The 15,396-nt window shown below is 45.7% G+C and overlaps 1 protein-coding gene across 1 annotated transcript; it reads left to right on the plus strand.

The window, feature by feature from the left end:
- The first annotated feature begins 407 nt into the window (after positions 1-407).
- Positions 408-9,321, plus strand: LOC114608845 (alpha-N-acetylgalactosaminide alpha-2,6-sialyltransferase 1-like). Its single transcript, XM_028752947.1, has 9 exons — positions 408-626; positions 5,559-6,054; positions 6,874-7,042; positions 7,135-7,306; positions 7,861-7,999; positions 8,288-8,391; positions 8,586-8,675; positions 8,761-8,860; positions 9,012-9,321. Exons 1-9 carry the CDS (start codon positions 511-513, stop codon positions 9,201-9,203), a joined length of 1,578 nt encoding a protein of 525 aa, XP_028608780.1. The 5' UTR covers positions 408-510; the 3' UTR covers positions 9,204-9,321.
- The last annotated feature ends 6,075 nt before the right edge of the window (positions 9,322-15,396 follow it).

Genomic DNA, 15,396 nt, shown 5'->3' on the forward strand with positions numbered 1-15,396 from the left:
TCTCCTCAGCCCTCTATAGGAAGCTTTGGTAAAGCCTTTAAAGGTCCCTGGATGAGACCAAGTGTCAGACATGCTGCTTCCTGGTGAGATTCCAGTCACAACCTCAGAGAGGCTAACATCCAAAATGACTGTGCGGGGTTTCTCCCATGAGCACACGAGTGTGCTGGATGCATCTGCTTCTCCCACTTATGGATGAGTCTGGGAGAGGAAAAGACTAGATAAAATTGAGGGTGTTTATGACAGATATATGGTCTCATATAGTTTCTGGAATTTGGCTTCAGAGACAAAAATCAAAACAAAACTTGTTTGAATAGGAGTTTCTCTTCCTTCCATCATGTCAGCTTAAAACACTACTCCACCCCTCATTTATGACCTGTCCTCTTCAGAGCAGCTCAGTGACATGCAGGAGGGCAGGGCTCCCTCACCCTCACCTGAATGAGGAAGTGATGTAACTGCTGCTTCAAGAGGCTCGCTCTCATCATACATGCTTTTAGGGACCAGCCATCCACCATGAAGAGCTACTGTGGAGGACTGTCCCAGAAGCAAGGTTTCCTGTTTTTGGCTGTGTTGACACTGATCTTTATTCTGCTCACCTTTGTTAAGGAGCCAAGCACAAAGGATTCCAGGTAAGAAGATGCCAATCCTGTGATTCCCAGAAAAAACACCTGAGGGGAGGCCTGGGGAACTCAGAACCACCTATGGGTTCCACGGGTGTTAAGGTCAGGAGTCTTATAAAGAATCTGAAAGGAGCTGGTGGTGTTGACCAAGGTGCCAGGGATAGCAGGAGGATTGTACAAAAAGGCAAGCCAGAGTTGGAGGGGTGGGATGGGAAGCAGGCAGGAGCTGGAGACTCATGGACTGAGTCTGCAGAGGGCAGGCAGACACAGCACAAGGGAAGTTACCCCCAGGGGCTGGTGAGTACTAGGGCAGCTGAAGTGCTGGCTCTTACAGTCGACACCATGAGAGTCAGAGCACATTCCTGGCTGGGGGCTTCCCATGTCTCAGAGACTTTGCACACTGAAAAGTGAGTCACAAAAGTCAAGGCTGCACACAGGTCGGGATAAGCCGAGCCTCTGAATCCGTGCCCACGTGAGATCTCCACAAGAACTTCTAGACCATTTCGCACATCTCCAGCAGTGACACCTTTTTCACAGACGCAGTGAAAAAGCTTCTTTTTGTTTTTTGTTTTATTGCTGTAGACATTTGGTAACAATACATTCATTCTCTAATAAGATAGGGAAAAAGTACAGAGAAGTTGGGTCTTAACCAAAGGCCAAGTAGGTAGAGCGCTTGCCCAGCATAAACAAAGTCTGATTCCTGATATCAAACTAGGATGATGGCACATCTCAGTACTTGGGAGCCAGAGGCAGGAGGATCAGAAGTTCAAGTTCTGTGCCTTTCTTTTATTGTCATTGCATTGTGACTTGGGAGAAAAGTTGGTTCAACACTCCCCCCAAATATGCAAAACTTCCTCTATGTCTGCTGCTAACGTCTCAGTCCTTTGGTTCACTAAGCTTCAAGAATTGATTTAGAAGGTATTTATTTTGGCTTGTGGTATTGTTAGAGCCTAATCATCTAAAGCAACCCAAGCATGCACACGAGTCCAGCAAAGTAAGACCTTTATGTGAATTAGGCAGCAAAACCTGACCAGTCAGGGAGAACAGCACAGACTCCAGAGCTGACTGCGTATTTGAAGGTTCGTTTAGTAAGTATGGAAGCAGAGGGCAAAACTGTATTGTGTTCAGACAACTACTGTGGTCAGGGATGCAGAACAGATGCAGGAGATGAGATGTGACCTCAGGCCAGAATGGTACAAAGGTTTTACGCTCCAAAACTACAATCATCTGTGCCACGTTTTCCCACCCATCAGGATTTAGGGATGGGGACTTCCTTTGGAACACGTCTTTGTGTTCCCATTATCGTGTTCCCATTGGTTGGGTTATTCAACTCTGACAGGACAACCTGCCAAGCATTTATGTCTCAACTTGCCAACCAGGATGTACATTACCCATTTATATGAGTCTCTCTGCAAACACTATATCAGTTACCCAGGGAGGTCTTCGGACTAAAACTTTATTTGAGCCCTACTCAAAATGGAGGTTTTCTTCTAAGCAGCTTCAGTTTGGTTACTTCTTACAGTAAAATGTGTTTGTGTCTGTTTAGACTCTGAGACAAAGTCTCTCTGTGTATTCCTGTCTGTCCTGGATTTGCTATGCAGACCAGGCTAGCCTCAGACTCACAAAGATCTGCTAGCCTCTGCTTCCCAAGTACCAGGATTCCAGGTCTATACACCTCTACCCAGCCATCTTGATCTTGACTGTCTATCTATCTATCTATCTATCTATCTATCTATCTATCTATCTATTATCTATCTATGTCATTTGAGAGATCAGTTTCAAATGTGCATTTCAGATAAGGATGGCTGTCATAGTGTCAAGGCATCCCTAGAACAACATGGGGATGTGGGAGGGGGTTGGAGGACTCCAGGGATGCTAGAAAGAAGCTTCTCTCTCTCTCTCTCTTTTTTTTTTTTTTTTTTTTTTTTTAGTTTTTTTCTGTGTAGCTCTGGCTGTCCTGGAACTAACTCAGTAAACCAGGCTGGCCTCGAACTCAGAAATCCGCCTGTCTCTGCCTCCTAAGTGCTGGGATTAAAGGTGTGCTCCACCACTGCCCCACAGAAAGAAGCTTCAAGTAGGAGTGGCTTCCAGCAGAATCACTCCAGGTCCCCACAACCAGTCAATGCCACATGCCCGTGAGTTAAGGGGTATGGTAAACAGCTAGGTGCCCATTGCTGTCTAGATACTTCTGAAGGCTGAATGTCAATGCAGCTGTCCATTGTGTAACACACAGGAAGAAAACAGAACTGTTTTCTGTTCTGTCCCGGGTCTCCATGGCCTAGGGAGCTGTGGGACAGGTGCTTCTCCTTCACCAGGAGTCAAGGAGTGGAACACACCCTCCCAGATATGTGTCTGTGGACAATGATGTTGTCAGAGCAGTGGGGGGCAGATCCTGAAAAGGAATCGGGTTCTGTAGAGTGGCAGGCTTTCCTCAGGAAGACCTCAGATTTTGACTGTTGAGGGCATGTCAGCAAGATCTGAGACATCCCACAAGGTAACTTCACCTCAGAGCAAGCAGATTGTGACGTATATAACCTGAAGAAAGGCTTGGAGAAGGAGAAAAGACTGGGAAGGAGGTGTGATTCAGTGGTAGAGAGTTTCTCCAGCATCTTTGAGGCCCAGGGTTTTATTCCAGCACTGGAGAGAGGAAGAAGAGGGTGGCTAGAAGGATGGATAGATAGATAGATAGATAGATAGATAGATAGATAGATAGATAGATAGATAGATAGATAGATACATAGATAGATAGATAGATGGATGGATGGATGGATGGATGGATGGATGGATAGTTAGATTTATAGTTAGGTTGATAAATACATAGGTATATTTATAGATATATAGGTTGATAGATTGATTTATAGATAGGTTGATAGATATATAGATAGATTTATAGATACATAGGTTGATAGATTTATAGATAGATTTGTAGATAGTTTTGTTTAAAGAAAAATAGATTTGTAGATAGATAGATAGATAGATAGATAGATAGATAGATAGATAGATACATTGATAGACAGGAAGACAGACAGACAGACAGACAGACAGAAAGGCAGGCAGATAGACAGACAGATTGACCATAGGCAGACACACAGTGTCTCACTTTATAACCCAGGATAGCTGCAGACCCATTGATCCTCCTGCCTTAGCCTCCTAAGTGCTGGGATTATAGGTATGCACTACCACTCAAAACTAGAACGAGTTTTAATCAGCTGAAATTCACTGATTCATGAAGCATGAATTCACTGTTACATGAAGCATGTTCAATACACTGCATATAATTAAGTTCCAAGTGATTGACAGAGGAAACAATTGCCATGGAGAGAGGTCTCTGGAAGAGAGAGAGTCTAGGAGGCTCTGTGGAAAGTTTCAAAGATGGTATGCAGTTGGTTGAGTGCCAGTAAATGGCCTTCAGAGAAGGAGGAGTCTATAGAAAAGGTGACATGAACGATCCGTCAGCCTTCCTCAATGGGGAAGTCTTATGTCACAATGGAGGGCTTCCCTGCTTGCCCAGGAGAAAGGTGGGTCCAGGGTATGGAGGCAAAGGACTCTTAGGGCAGAAAGGCAGCTTCAAGAAGGTGAGGGTGTGGACCATCCAGTGAGATAATCAAGGGCAAGGGGTGGAGAGATTGCCTAAGTAGTTACCTCTGGCAGAAAGTGCTGAAGGAGGAAGCTTCAGCCACTGAAGTCCAGGGAGGATCCAGGACAAGAAAGAAGTGAACTTCAAGAGATATTTTAGCAGGGCATTTGTGGCACATGCCTTTAATCCCAGCACTTGGGAGGCAGAGGCAGGCGGATTTCTGAGTTCGAGACTACCCTGGTCTACAGAGTGAGTTCCAGGACAGCCAGGGCTACACAGAGAAACCCTGTCTCGAAAAACCAAAAATAAAATAAAATAAAATAAAATAAAATAAAATAAAATAAAATCCTGAAAGGGAGCTGTGAAAGGTTTACCTTGCTTTGTGAGGCTCATTGTGAAGGTGGCGACCCCCTCTTTTCTGACACATCAATTCACAACTGGAGTCACTCTGTGTGTGACTTTGATCTTTACAACTGTGTAAGACGGATGCTTGCATAATTTTCAAGGGTGATGGGTATGAGATTCATAAAGGTCAATAATGGTCCTACCCAACCTGGCGCCAAAAACCTCAGGGACTGGGCCCTGGGGGCCATTTTACCCACTCTTTCTGACTAGCTCTCAAGAGGTACAAAGTTTAACAGAAGAGAGCAAGACATATAGCTGGAGTCTGAGGGACTTGTGTGTTTGTTAGTCTGCTGTTGTTATCAGTAATGAGGTTAAGCTGGTCAGTTGTTACAGAAGAAAGGAGGATAGTTTCAGCAAGTAAGGGGCATGCCAGAAGATCTTGGGGACAGGAGGATTTCTCCAGTGTCCAGAGGCCACTTCAGCAAGGAGGGATACTCCAGTCTAAGGAGACAACAAGCCAGAATCCACTCAGAAACATGAGACTCACGGGGGACTGAGCAGTCCTGAACCCAAGAACTACTGAACTTCTTAGATTTACTCTGTTTGTGTGTAAGACGTATGCAGACAGTAAAGGTATTGGAGCACAAACATGAGGACCTGAGTTCAAGTCTAAGCACCAACAGGCATTAGCCTGAAATCCCAATGTTCAAAGGCAGAGGATCTGTAGGGTTTGGTTGGCCAACCACACTACCCAAATCAGTGAGCATCAAGTTCAGTGAGAAACTCTGTCTCGTAAAATAATGTGAAGGATAAAACAGGAAAACATGTGGGCTTGCAGGCACCTGCATGCCTGTATTTGTGGTGTTTTGTTTTTTAATATAAAAGCTGAGGATTCAAACCCATGTGCTCATGCTTGCAGAGTAAGCGCTCTTACTCACTGAGCCATCTGCTCAGCCTGCTAATGATGTTTGTGGCGGGCTTATGTAACATCCAGCCTTTACCAAGTGTTCTCTGTCCAGGTACCATTTTATACAGAACAATGAATCAAGTCCACAAGAGATTCTACAAAAGGCCAAACCTAAAGGACCCATAATGACACTGCCACCCATAGTTCACAACAAGGAGACAACATCTGTCAGGACAAAGGAGGTGGACCTGAAGAAACAGAAGAGAAAGGCAGCTGGAGGAGAGGGGGAGGAGAAGAGGAAGCTGGATCCCATAAGGCCAGCACCAGAGAATCCTCAGAGCAAGGCAGAGCCTGCTGCAAAGACACCTGTTCCAAAACGTCTGGACAACCTATCGAGAGATACAGGAGCACTGTCAACAAGGAAGCAACCGATGGCCACAGGATCTGTCCCAGTCAAGAAGAAAGTGGTCCAGGCCACCTCATCCCCTGCCTCTTTTCCACACCCCACCACACAAAAAAGCCAAATGCTGAAGGCCTCTAACTTCAAGTCTGAGCCTCGGTGGGATTTTGAGAAGGACTATAGCATGGATGTGGGCAGCCTACAGACGGTGAGTCCGGAACTACACCATGATTCTGCACGCTACCACCAACCCAAGCAGCTCTTTCCTCCTGTGCTCAGCTTTCAGTCATAAGTTTGACCCTTCCTGTACTTGGCCTGATACTTGTTATTGACCCATCCTTCCTTCTTGTAACTGTCTTAGCTATGGAGGAGAAGGCAAGTCCAGAGTCAAGGTCTGGACAACTCAGAAAGGTGAGGCTGCAAGGGATTTGTCTGGGAGTCCTTGAAGAAAGCCCGGGGCAGGTTAACATTATGTGGGAAGGGAGTGTACTCAGTTTTGGGGTACAGTACATGATTTCTCATTCTATATTTGTGTCACTAGCAGACGAGAAGACACAGCCTAGTGCCCAGCTGCTTCCCTTCCAGTAACATTGCCATCCCTGGAAAGCCCACTCAGGAACCTTCACTATCCTCCAGGCTTGAGAAAACCTGCAAGCACTCAACCCCATGTCACCTCCCTAATCCTTCTGAGCCCTGCCTTGATGGAGATACTGAAAATCTATTTGTGTATACACACAGGACAGGGCCATATCCAAATAGAACAGAACATGCATATGTGGCTGACAGAATTGCCAAGTGTAGCTGCTTAGGAGCTTAGGGGACCTGTTTTCTAAGACAAGGTGGATCAGGACATGGAGAGATAGGTAGTCAGACCCTGGGGTCCAGAGTGAAAGAGAGCATAGGGGGCAGAACTTTTGAACTGTACCCCCCAGGCCCAGCCTGTGTGTAATGGAGCCCACCCAGGCCCTGGCTGATGGTTTCCCAGGCCATCCAATTACCTCACCTTTACTTGTCTTTCTGCACATAGACCTGCCCCGACTCTGTGAAGATCAAGGCCTCCAAGTCACCATGGCTACAGAATCTCTTTCTGCCCAACATCACTCTGTTCCTGGACTCTGGACACTTCACCCAGAGCGAGTGGAGCCGTCTAGAGCACTTTGCACCGCCCTTTGGCTTCATGGAGCTCAATCAGTCCCGTGAGTCCTTACTTCAGGGCAAAGAGTGGCTGGCTTCCTGTCTTGGGTTGGTCTCCTTTCCGGGCTCTGAATGGAGCCATGGTCTGTTCCAGTGGTACAGAAGGTGCTGACCCGCTTCCCTCCGGTACTCCAGCAGCAGCTCCTCCTGGCAAGCCTCCCCACTGGGTACCTCACATGTATCACCTGTGCTGTAGTGGGCAATGGGGGCATCCTGAATGATTCTCGTATGGGCCAAGAGATAGACAGCCATGACTATGTTTTCCGGTATGTTCTCCCTCCATTGCCTGTAGAGATGGGCTCTCCTGGGAGACCTGATAAGTGTCCTGTGGTGGTTTGAATAGGAATGGCCCTTACAGACTCACCTAGGTGAATGCTTGGCCCATGAGGAGTGGCCTGGTTAAGAGGCGTGGTCTTGTTGGAGGAAGTCTGTCACTGTGGGGATAGGTTTGGAGGTCTATGCTCAAGCTCTGTCCAGTGTGGCACAGAGTCCCCTTCTGCTGTCTGTGGATCAAGATGTAGCAGTCTCAGCTCCTCCAGCACCATGCCTGCCTGTGATCCACATATTCCTCTCCATGATGATGACGGACTAAACCTCTCAAACTGTAAACCAGCCCCAATTAAATGTTTTCCTTTATAAGGGTTGGCATAGCGGTCACAGTGTCTCTTAACAGCTATAAAACCCTACCTAAGACATGTCCCCTACCTTATCTAGGAAATGGAGTGTGTCTACAACTCCTGCCAGGCTGCTTCATGTTTCTCACCCCACCCCTAAATGTCTCTCCTCCATCATCGTTATCTGGTTTGATCTTTCTGTACAGACTGAGTGGAGCCGTTGTCAAAGGATATGAACAGGATGTGGGGACCCGCACGTCCTTCTATGGCTTCACTGCCTTCTCCCTGGTCCAGTCTATCCTCAATTTGGGTAGTCGAGGTTTCCAGCATGTGCCTCTGGGGAAGGTGAGAAGAGAGGAATGGGCGTGCCCACACAGCCCCTGGATATGAGAGACCAATGAGTGCATTTGGGCGTGGCTTCACAGTCCCTGGTCAGGGGAGAGATATGAGTGCCTTGTGTATGGATGGAACCTGGCTCCTCACAAGCTCTGTTCACATGAGGGCAAAAGCAGTGACAACAGCCACTCAGGCATTGGGAGAGCCAGGGGACAGTCATGAGTGAGAGGAGGGCCACCCTCATCCCAGGCTCCTCAAGGAAGTTCTCCTGGACTGCTTGCTTTCCTTGGTCTTCAGGACATCAGATATCTACACTTCCTGGAAGGCGCCCGGGACTATGAGTGGCTAGAAGCTATGTTTTTGAATCAGACCATGGCAAAAACCAAACTTTACTGGTTCAGGTACCCACTTCCCTCTTCCTGTCCCTGAAACTCTGGCCTGACTGAACAGTGAGTGACTGACTTCAAAAGGGTTAGTCAGGGGGACTGCCTCTGTGCCACCTGGAGATGGGGTAGCAGTCACAGTATGACCATGACTTGGCCTCCAGCACTCTAGGTAAGAGAGCAGGGCTTGAGTGATCCATCTCTGGCTACAGGCATAGACCTCAGGAAGCCTTCCGGGATGCTTTGGACATGGATCGATACTTGCTGCTGCACCCAGACTTTCTCCGTTACATGAAGAACAGGTAAGGTAGCAAGCCCACAGAGGGGCCATGGGCCTCTGCTCCTTGGGTGGCTCTGGACAGCTGGGAATCTGGGTATTTTGAACAGGTTTCTGAGGTCAAAGACCCTGGACTCTGTCCGCTGGAGAATATACCGCCCCACCACTGGGGCACTCCTGCTGCTTACAGCCCTTCATCTCTGTGACAAGGTGAGGCTGCCAACCTCTGACAGGAGTGGGAGTGACCATGTACTCCCAAGTGACCTGCATCCAGAGCCCTAGGGGCAGGACCAGGATAAAGGGACAGACTGCCCTAGAAGGCAGCCCTTCCTTTTCCAGCTCCTCCTCTATTTTTCGGCAGGTGAGCGCCTATGGATTCATCACCGAGGGCCATGAGCGTTTCTCTGACCACTACTATGACAGAACGTGGAAGCGGCTCATCTTTTACATAAACCATGACTTTACGTTAGAGAGAACAGTCTGGAAGCGTTTGCATGATGAAGGTATCATCTGGCTGTACCAGCGCCCACAAAGTGACAAAGCAAAGAACTGACCAGGGCCTAGAGTCAAGGGTTTCCCTCCATCACTATCAACACAGGATGTAAGGGTTCCTCACACACTCCTTCCTCCCTGTTTTCCCTGATTCAAATCTCCTCCACACCCTTCCAGAGAATAGATCTTCAGAGTAAATTCAAGGTCTCCCAGAGCTATACAGAGAAACCTTGTCTCTAAAGAAAACAAAGCAACAACTAAAAGAAAACACTAAAAAGAAAAGTAAAATTGAAAGCAATACTTTACTTGAAAATAAACATCAGTCAAGTTACTTCCCCAGGAATAGAGAGAGATTCCCAAAGGGCCAGCGTCACCAGCAAAAGCACTGACTTACTCACAATGTGCTCACCTGACATTTTTTTTTTTTAATTTGTTTTTTTGAGACAGGGTTTCTCTGTGTAGCCCTGGCTGTCCTGGAACTCACTCTGTAGACCAGGTTGGCCTCGAACTCAGAAATTCACCTGCCTCTGCCTCCCAAGTGCTGGGATTAAAGGCGTGCGCCACCACCATCCAGCTCCTCCCCTGACATTTTGAGTCAGATTGAACACATGCAAGGCACTGCAGAACTACAGTGAGCCCTCTGTGGCACTAAATGCATGTAATCATTTGTGTGTGTGTGTGTACATACCTGTGTACATGCACAGGATTACAGGTTTTCGGGAGTTCAAGGTCAGCCTGAGTTCAGGTCAGTTCAAGGTCAGACTCTGTCTCACAGCGAAGGACTTCCCATAGTGGAACTTTGTGTTATTTCAGAGAAGATGATGGGGCACCATGCACTGCCACTGAACAAAGGGACTTCCCTTTGACCTCTGCTTGCCTTGCCCCATGGATGGCAAGGGCACAGGAGACATCCACAGCACTTGATATGCTACTCTGTATGTTTTATCATCCTTAACATTTTTATTATTTATTATATATCTTGTGTATGACTCCTCCCCCCCACCCCCCATCTATTTGTATGTGTCTGGTCCATGCCTGCTGCCAGAGTTGAGAATGGAGCATCAGATCCCCTGGCAACAGAGTTGCAGATAACTACAGGCTTGGGGAATGGATCCCTGGTCTTGTCTTGTGGGGAATGATTAGCTCATGTGTGGGCACCGGCATGGGTTCTTGAATCTTTTTGGGCTGTAGGGATTCCTATGGCTCCAAAGAGACTGGAAGTCGGGTATATTGACTGAGTATACACTGTGTACAGGAGGGTGCTATGGGGCCCCGCCCAGTGTGGTGGAGATCTCAGTCTGATGTTCTGCAGGAGTGCAGAGCTCTTGGATTTTGGATCCCCGGGCCAGGTGGCTGCGGGGACCGACTGGTCTCAAGCCCTTGGGCTTTGAGGTGTCGCTGAGAGGCTGTGGAAAGACTGAGACTGGGGGCATGTGGGCGGGAGATCGCTGACCCACAGCCGAGAGAAACTAGGGGGGAAGAGAAGAAAGAGTCTCAACAGCACCCGTGGGAGAGACTCGGTTACTGTATTCGCTTAGCCGACTCAGCAGCCCTACTAGCTTGCTTGAAGATGTGGGTCTCCATGAGGCGTGGCGGCTTCAGCTTCAGTTGCTCATTACAGGCCTTTTCCATGTTTTGCCACAGTGGGCCCCAAAGACAGGAGAAAGTCCATGGTTCCAAAAGGTTTTTTTGCATGGAGGATGGTAGATGGATCTAGATGTACCTCACCCACACCCCAAACTCAGGGCAGACCTGAGTTAAATAAGGAGAGAGAAGCAGGAAGGGTCTGGAGAAGAATGCTTAATTGGCTCCGCCCACTGGCCTCAGGTAACTCATTAGTATGTAAATCTCTCTACAGGCTGAGGACTGTAGTTACACTCTCTTTAACCAAATGTGACTGTAAGGTGCTTTGTAGTGGAGATGTAGGCCACTACATGTGTTGTCAGGCTGGATTCTGGGAGCCTAGGGAAATGTATTCCTTCCCTTGCAGGGTCTCTGGCCATTTCCAAGCCAATGCTCTACCAAAACCCAAGACTCCTTCAAGGTCATACACTGTCTGAGAGCAGCAAGTGCTCTTAGTGGCTGAGCCATCTCTCCAGACCCCTGGTCTTCAACTTTTGACAATTGTCGTATTTTCTTGTCAATGCCACTCAACTGGTACAGACCATTGCTCAAATTCTTTGGTCAAATTAAGCAAGCTTTATTTTCTGTCAGACAGTGTATCTCCCTAAAGCAGGGTTTGAGAAGATGACATTGAACATAGGAAAAGCTGGGACTTATACAGGCCCAAATTTTGCAAAGCTAGGGGGTCTCCGAGGTTTTCTGGTTATGTAGGAACTTGGTAGATCATTTCAAAATTACTTGGCAGAACATATTATCAAGGTGGAGGTCGAGGTATAGGGTGTGGAACATAGCAAATTTCAGAAAATGGGTCAAGACCTGGTCAAATGCAAGTTTTACAGAAAACAGGAATGAAGTTATTTTGACCTTTCATCACTGACTCCATACTGCTAGGATTCTAGACACAAACCACCACACCACATCCTTCTAGAAGCCATCCTGGTCAGGAAAGGGCCTGGCCGCCCACTTCGAGATCTCTGCCTTCTCTAGAAGAGCAAGACTTCCCTCCATCTTTGTCCTCTCTCAGAGTACACATAGGAGTTCACTCAGCAAATTGGTGTTCTTTCTCTTCCTCCTCTGTGGAGAGGTTTTCTGGGTCCAGGAGGAGATTTTGGTGCTATATATACAAATGCTAAATTCTGAGCCCAAAGATCTGGTTGCCCCAAATGAGCAGATTCTCACATACACCAGTGTTTGCTGCATAAACCTTGTTCCCCAGTTTGAAGATAACTAAAAGTGGCTACAGCCAATTACTGGCTACAGCCATGCAGTTTGGCCGGGTTCCGTTACCAGGCTGGGGGTTACAGGCAGGGACCACGAGGAGAAAGAGGAGGAAGAAGAAGGAGAGAGGAGGGAGGAAAAGGGAGGTAGAGAGAACATGAGGACAGGGGTCTCTATTAGATGTGATTGACCAGGAGCATGAGGTCAATTGGAATGCCCCCTGAGGAGGGACTGACAGAGCAGAAATGACCCAAGTGAGACTCACACAGCGAGTGCTTGTTGCTTACGGGTGTCTGTAAAAGAGCAGTCGACTCGCACCTGGGAGTCTTAGCAAAAATACAGCTTTATGTTAAAAATCATGAACATGTTTTACACTCTCTAGAGAGCCAGCTATACAGATTGGATAGAGATGTTTCAGCCCATCGAGAAGCATCTTTAAGTCCATACTTAGAAGACAAGCGAAGGAAATTCAAAATCTTGAGTTTGTGACTAAACAGGAAGCTGTTGGTGCTCTCTCAGCATCAGAATTCCATTAATGAATGTTTAAACTCTGACCCTTTGAAATCTCAGGGTAACAATAGCATAGAAGAAAGAAATCTGAAACATTTTCTTAACCTTTATATACCTTAAGCCATTCTTTTGAGAGCCCCTAGTATTTATTTAACCATTTCTATTCTCAAACTTTTATATATTTTAGAACTTTTTTAATCCAACTCTTTACCAAAGATATGAGTAGTTATTACTGAGAGGTAATTGCAAAACTTATTTCGTTAGTGGAAAGTTATACCTGAAACCTGTTTCTCCTTTAAAATCAAGCCTATGAGCAAAGCAACTCTGTTTGCCTTCTGAAATAAGAGACCTAGTAGGTTTAACTAACTCATAAACTGACAAGAGAATTGGACCCTTGGTAGAAAAAGCTTCTTGCTTGTTGTTCCTTAGCTGATGAAGCTACAGTTAGCTTAGCCGTCAATATGATCAGAGACCTGAGAAGGATAAATTATAATCCAAATGTCCTATGAACCAATTAACATGCCAGAGACTAGTCCACAGTCCATCACCTAGACAGTCATCTCAGGCTCCTGTTGTCTCCATGACATTGAGGGCAGAGGTACCAGGACAACATCGGTGTTTGGTCAGGCCTAGAAGATGAGAGACATTTCTGTGGAGGAGAAACATGGGAAGGACATATTTTGCAGGCAAGACATTGGAGTAGTATTACCCAGTAGTTAGTGTTATTACAATCTAGGTGGGGTTTGTGGTTCTGTCTATTATCTTCCTGTAGGCACTGGGGGTCACTGCTAGGGTCTGAAGCCTGTCTGTCATGGTAATGCCATACTTAGCCGAGCTCTGACAGGCTTGAGGTAGGGCTAGTATCGATTAAGCAATCTGAGTTAAACAATCCTTCTCTGTTCTCAGTTACTTCTTTTAGGCTATACATGGAAAACACATAAAAAAGCTAAATAAAGCTCTTTTTAAAAATTACATTAGTACTTAGCATGATTATAAGCATAGTGATAGCCATCTCAAAGCTAAATCATCTTTAGCAGTTTATTATAAAAATAATAAATTTTGAAGTGAAGCTCTTTTAGTATCAAGATAAGACTTTTAAACCATAAACACAATTTATAAAGAGACTGGGAACTTTCCTGATCCTGACATGCTGTATCATTACAGAACACAAGACTCTCCTGTATGACTCAGTTTACCAAATTAGCTACAACTTAAAAATGCTAGCAAAAAGCAAGGAGGTTAGACAGATATCCAAATCAGACTTTGCTATCCAGAATACACTTTATGTAAGGAGAGACATTCTCTAGGTCAGTGGTTTTGAACTTTCTAATGCTTGATCCTCTAACACTGTTTTTCATGTCATGGTGACCTCCAATCATAAAATTGTTCTCACTGCTAGTTTACAACTGTGATTTTGCCACTGTTACAAATCACAATGTAAACATCTGACATCCTGGTGTCCCTAGGCTACCCCTGTGAAAGGATCTTTCAACTCCCCAAATATCTTGACCTATAGCTTGAAGAGCTGTTTCAAGTTCTTTGCCAGACTACTTAAGGTCATTATCTTCCTGTCACATAAGATAGGAATACTTCCGTCTCTGCTGTTTAGTTGTGGCCTTAATTTTTAGTCCTTTATGTATCTGTTTGTTAAGATCATATTAACAAAGACATTACAATAAAGTAGCCTAGGAACTGTAAAATAGCCTTATAAATTTAAATATGTTTGAAAAGCTGTTTCTTAAAAATATCTAATCATTTAATTTGAATTTTGTGTAAAACTCCAAAAACAATTTTAAAGAAGTTTAAAATGTCTCACCTGCATGTTTTTGTAATATCAAAATAAGTACCTCTTTGAAAGAGTGAAGACAAAGAACACAACCATAACTCTCAGAAGGCAAAACCAAGCTCTAACAGTGCAAACAAGGTAGTATCTCTAAAATCAACTCAAGTGGGTGACTCTTGTGTTACAAGGCTTGGCTCTCAGCTAGGGACGGTCTTGTAGATGGAGACACATGGAAATACAGTTTTTATACCTTCTTAAATAAGCATTGTTTTAGATCCTATCTTTGATGAACCTTCTTTTTAAGGCAGGACAGAAGTTCTACAAAAATCTTTCCCCAATTTAAAAGCATCTCTGGAGATCTGTTTCTCTGGTCAGCTCATATCCCATGGTTGCCCTTAAGTCAAAATGGTGGTAGAGCCCTATGACTTCAATCCTAGCAAAGATGGAGACCAGCCATGTGTTTTTATACCTCAGAATGGAATGATAGCATGTTGTCCCTTTAAGTGTATCTAAGCATATACACTTTGAGTTACCAACCCTGAGTTACAAGTTTTAAGTTAACTTTTTGTTACAGATATTAGATTTTTAACCATATGTGATAACTTATAAGGCAATCATCCTTTTAGTTTTTCACCCTGGACATAGCCACATTCCTTGATACATTGAACTGAGACCAGGAGCACACAGTTCTTGGAGAGGCCTGGCACCCTGTGGTTGTAAGAAGTTCACTATCTAGGAACTACAGGGATATTCCACGAGATTGAGTGTCAAAGCTGAGGAACTGGACAGATCCAGCATGGATTTGAAGGCCAAGGAAGACGTGGAGTGGTGCTGCCTCTGATGGATTGCTAGCGTTTGGGCTGTACAGGGATTGCTGGACCTCTGAATGAGAGGACTCCAATTGTTATGTCTTGTGGTCTCTATTGTCATTGTCTCTATTGTCTATTGTTTTTGCCTTTGCTTTGTGTGTTGTCTGGTCTATCTTTAGTGTTCTGACTTGGAGAGACATGGAGCCCTTCACCCAAGGCTCCTGTAAGCCAGGTGGCTCCTGTGCTGCCCTGCCTCCTGGCTAGACTTTTGAAAAAACCTAGAGCCTCCAACTCCAAAGGGAAGCCAGTAA

The sequence above is a fragment of the Grammomys surdaster genome, unplaced genomic scaffold (assembly GCF_004785775.1).
Source record: "Grammomys surdaster isolate TR1022 unplaced genomic scaffold, NIH_TR_1.0 125940, whole genome shotgun sequence".
Classification (NCBI taxonomy): domain Eukaryota; kingdom Metazoa; phylum Chordata; class Mammalia; order Rodentia; family Muridae; genus Grammomys; species Grammomys surdaster.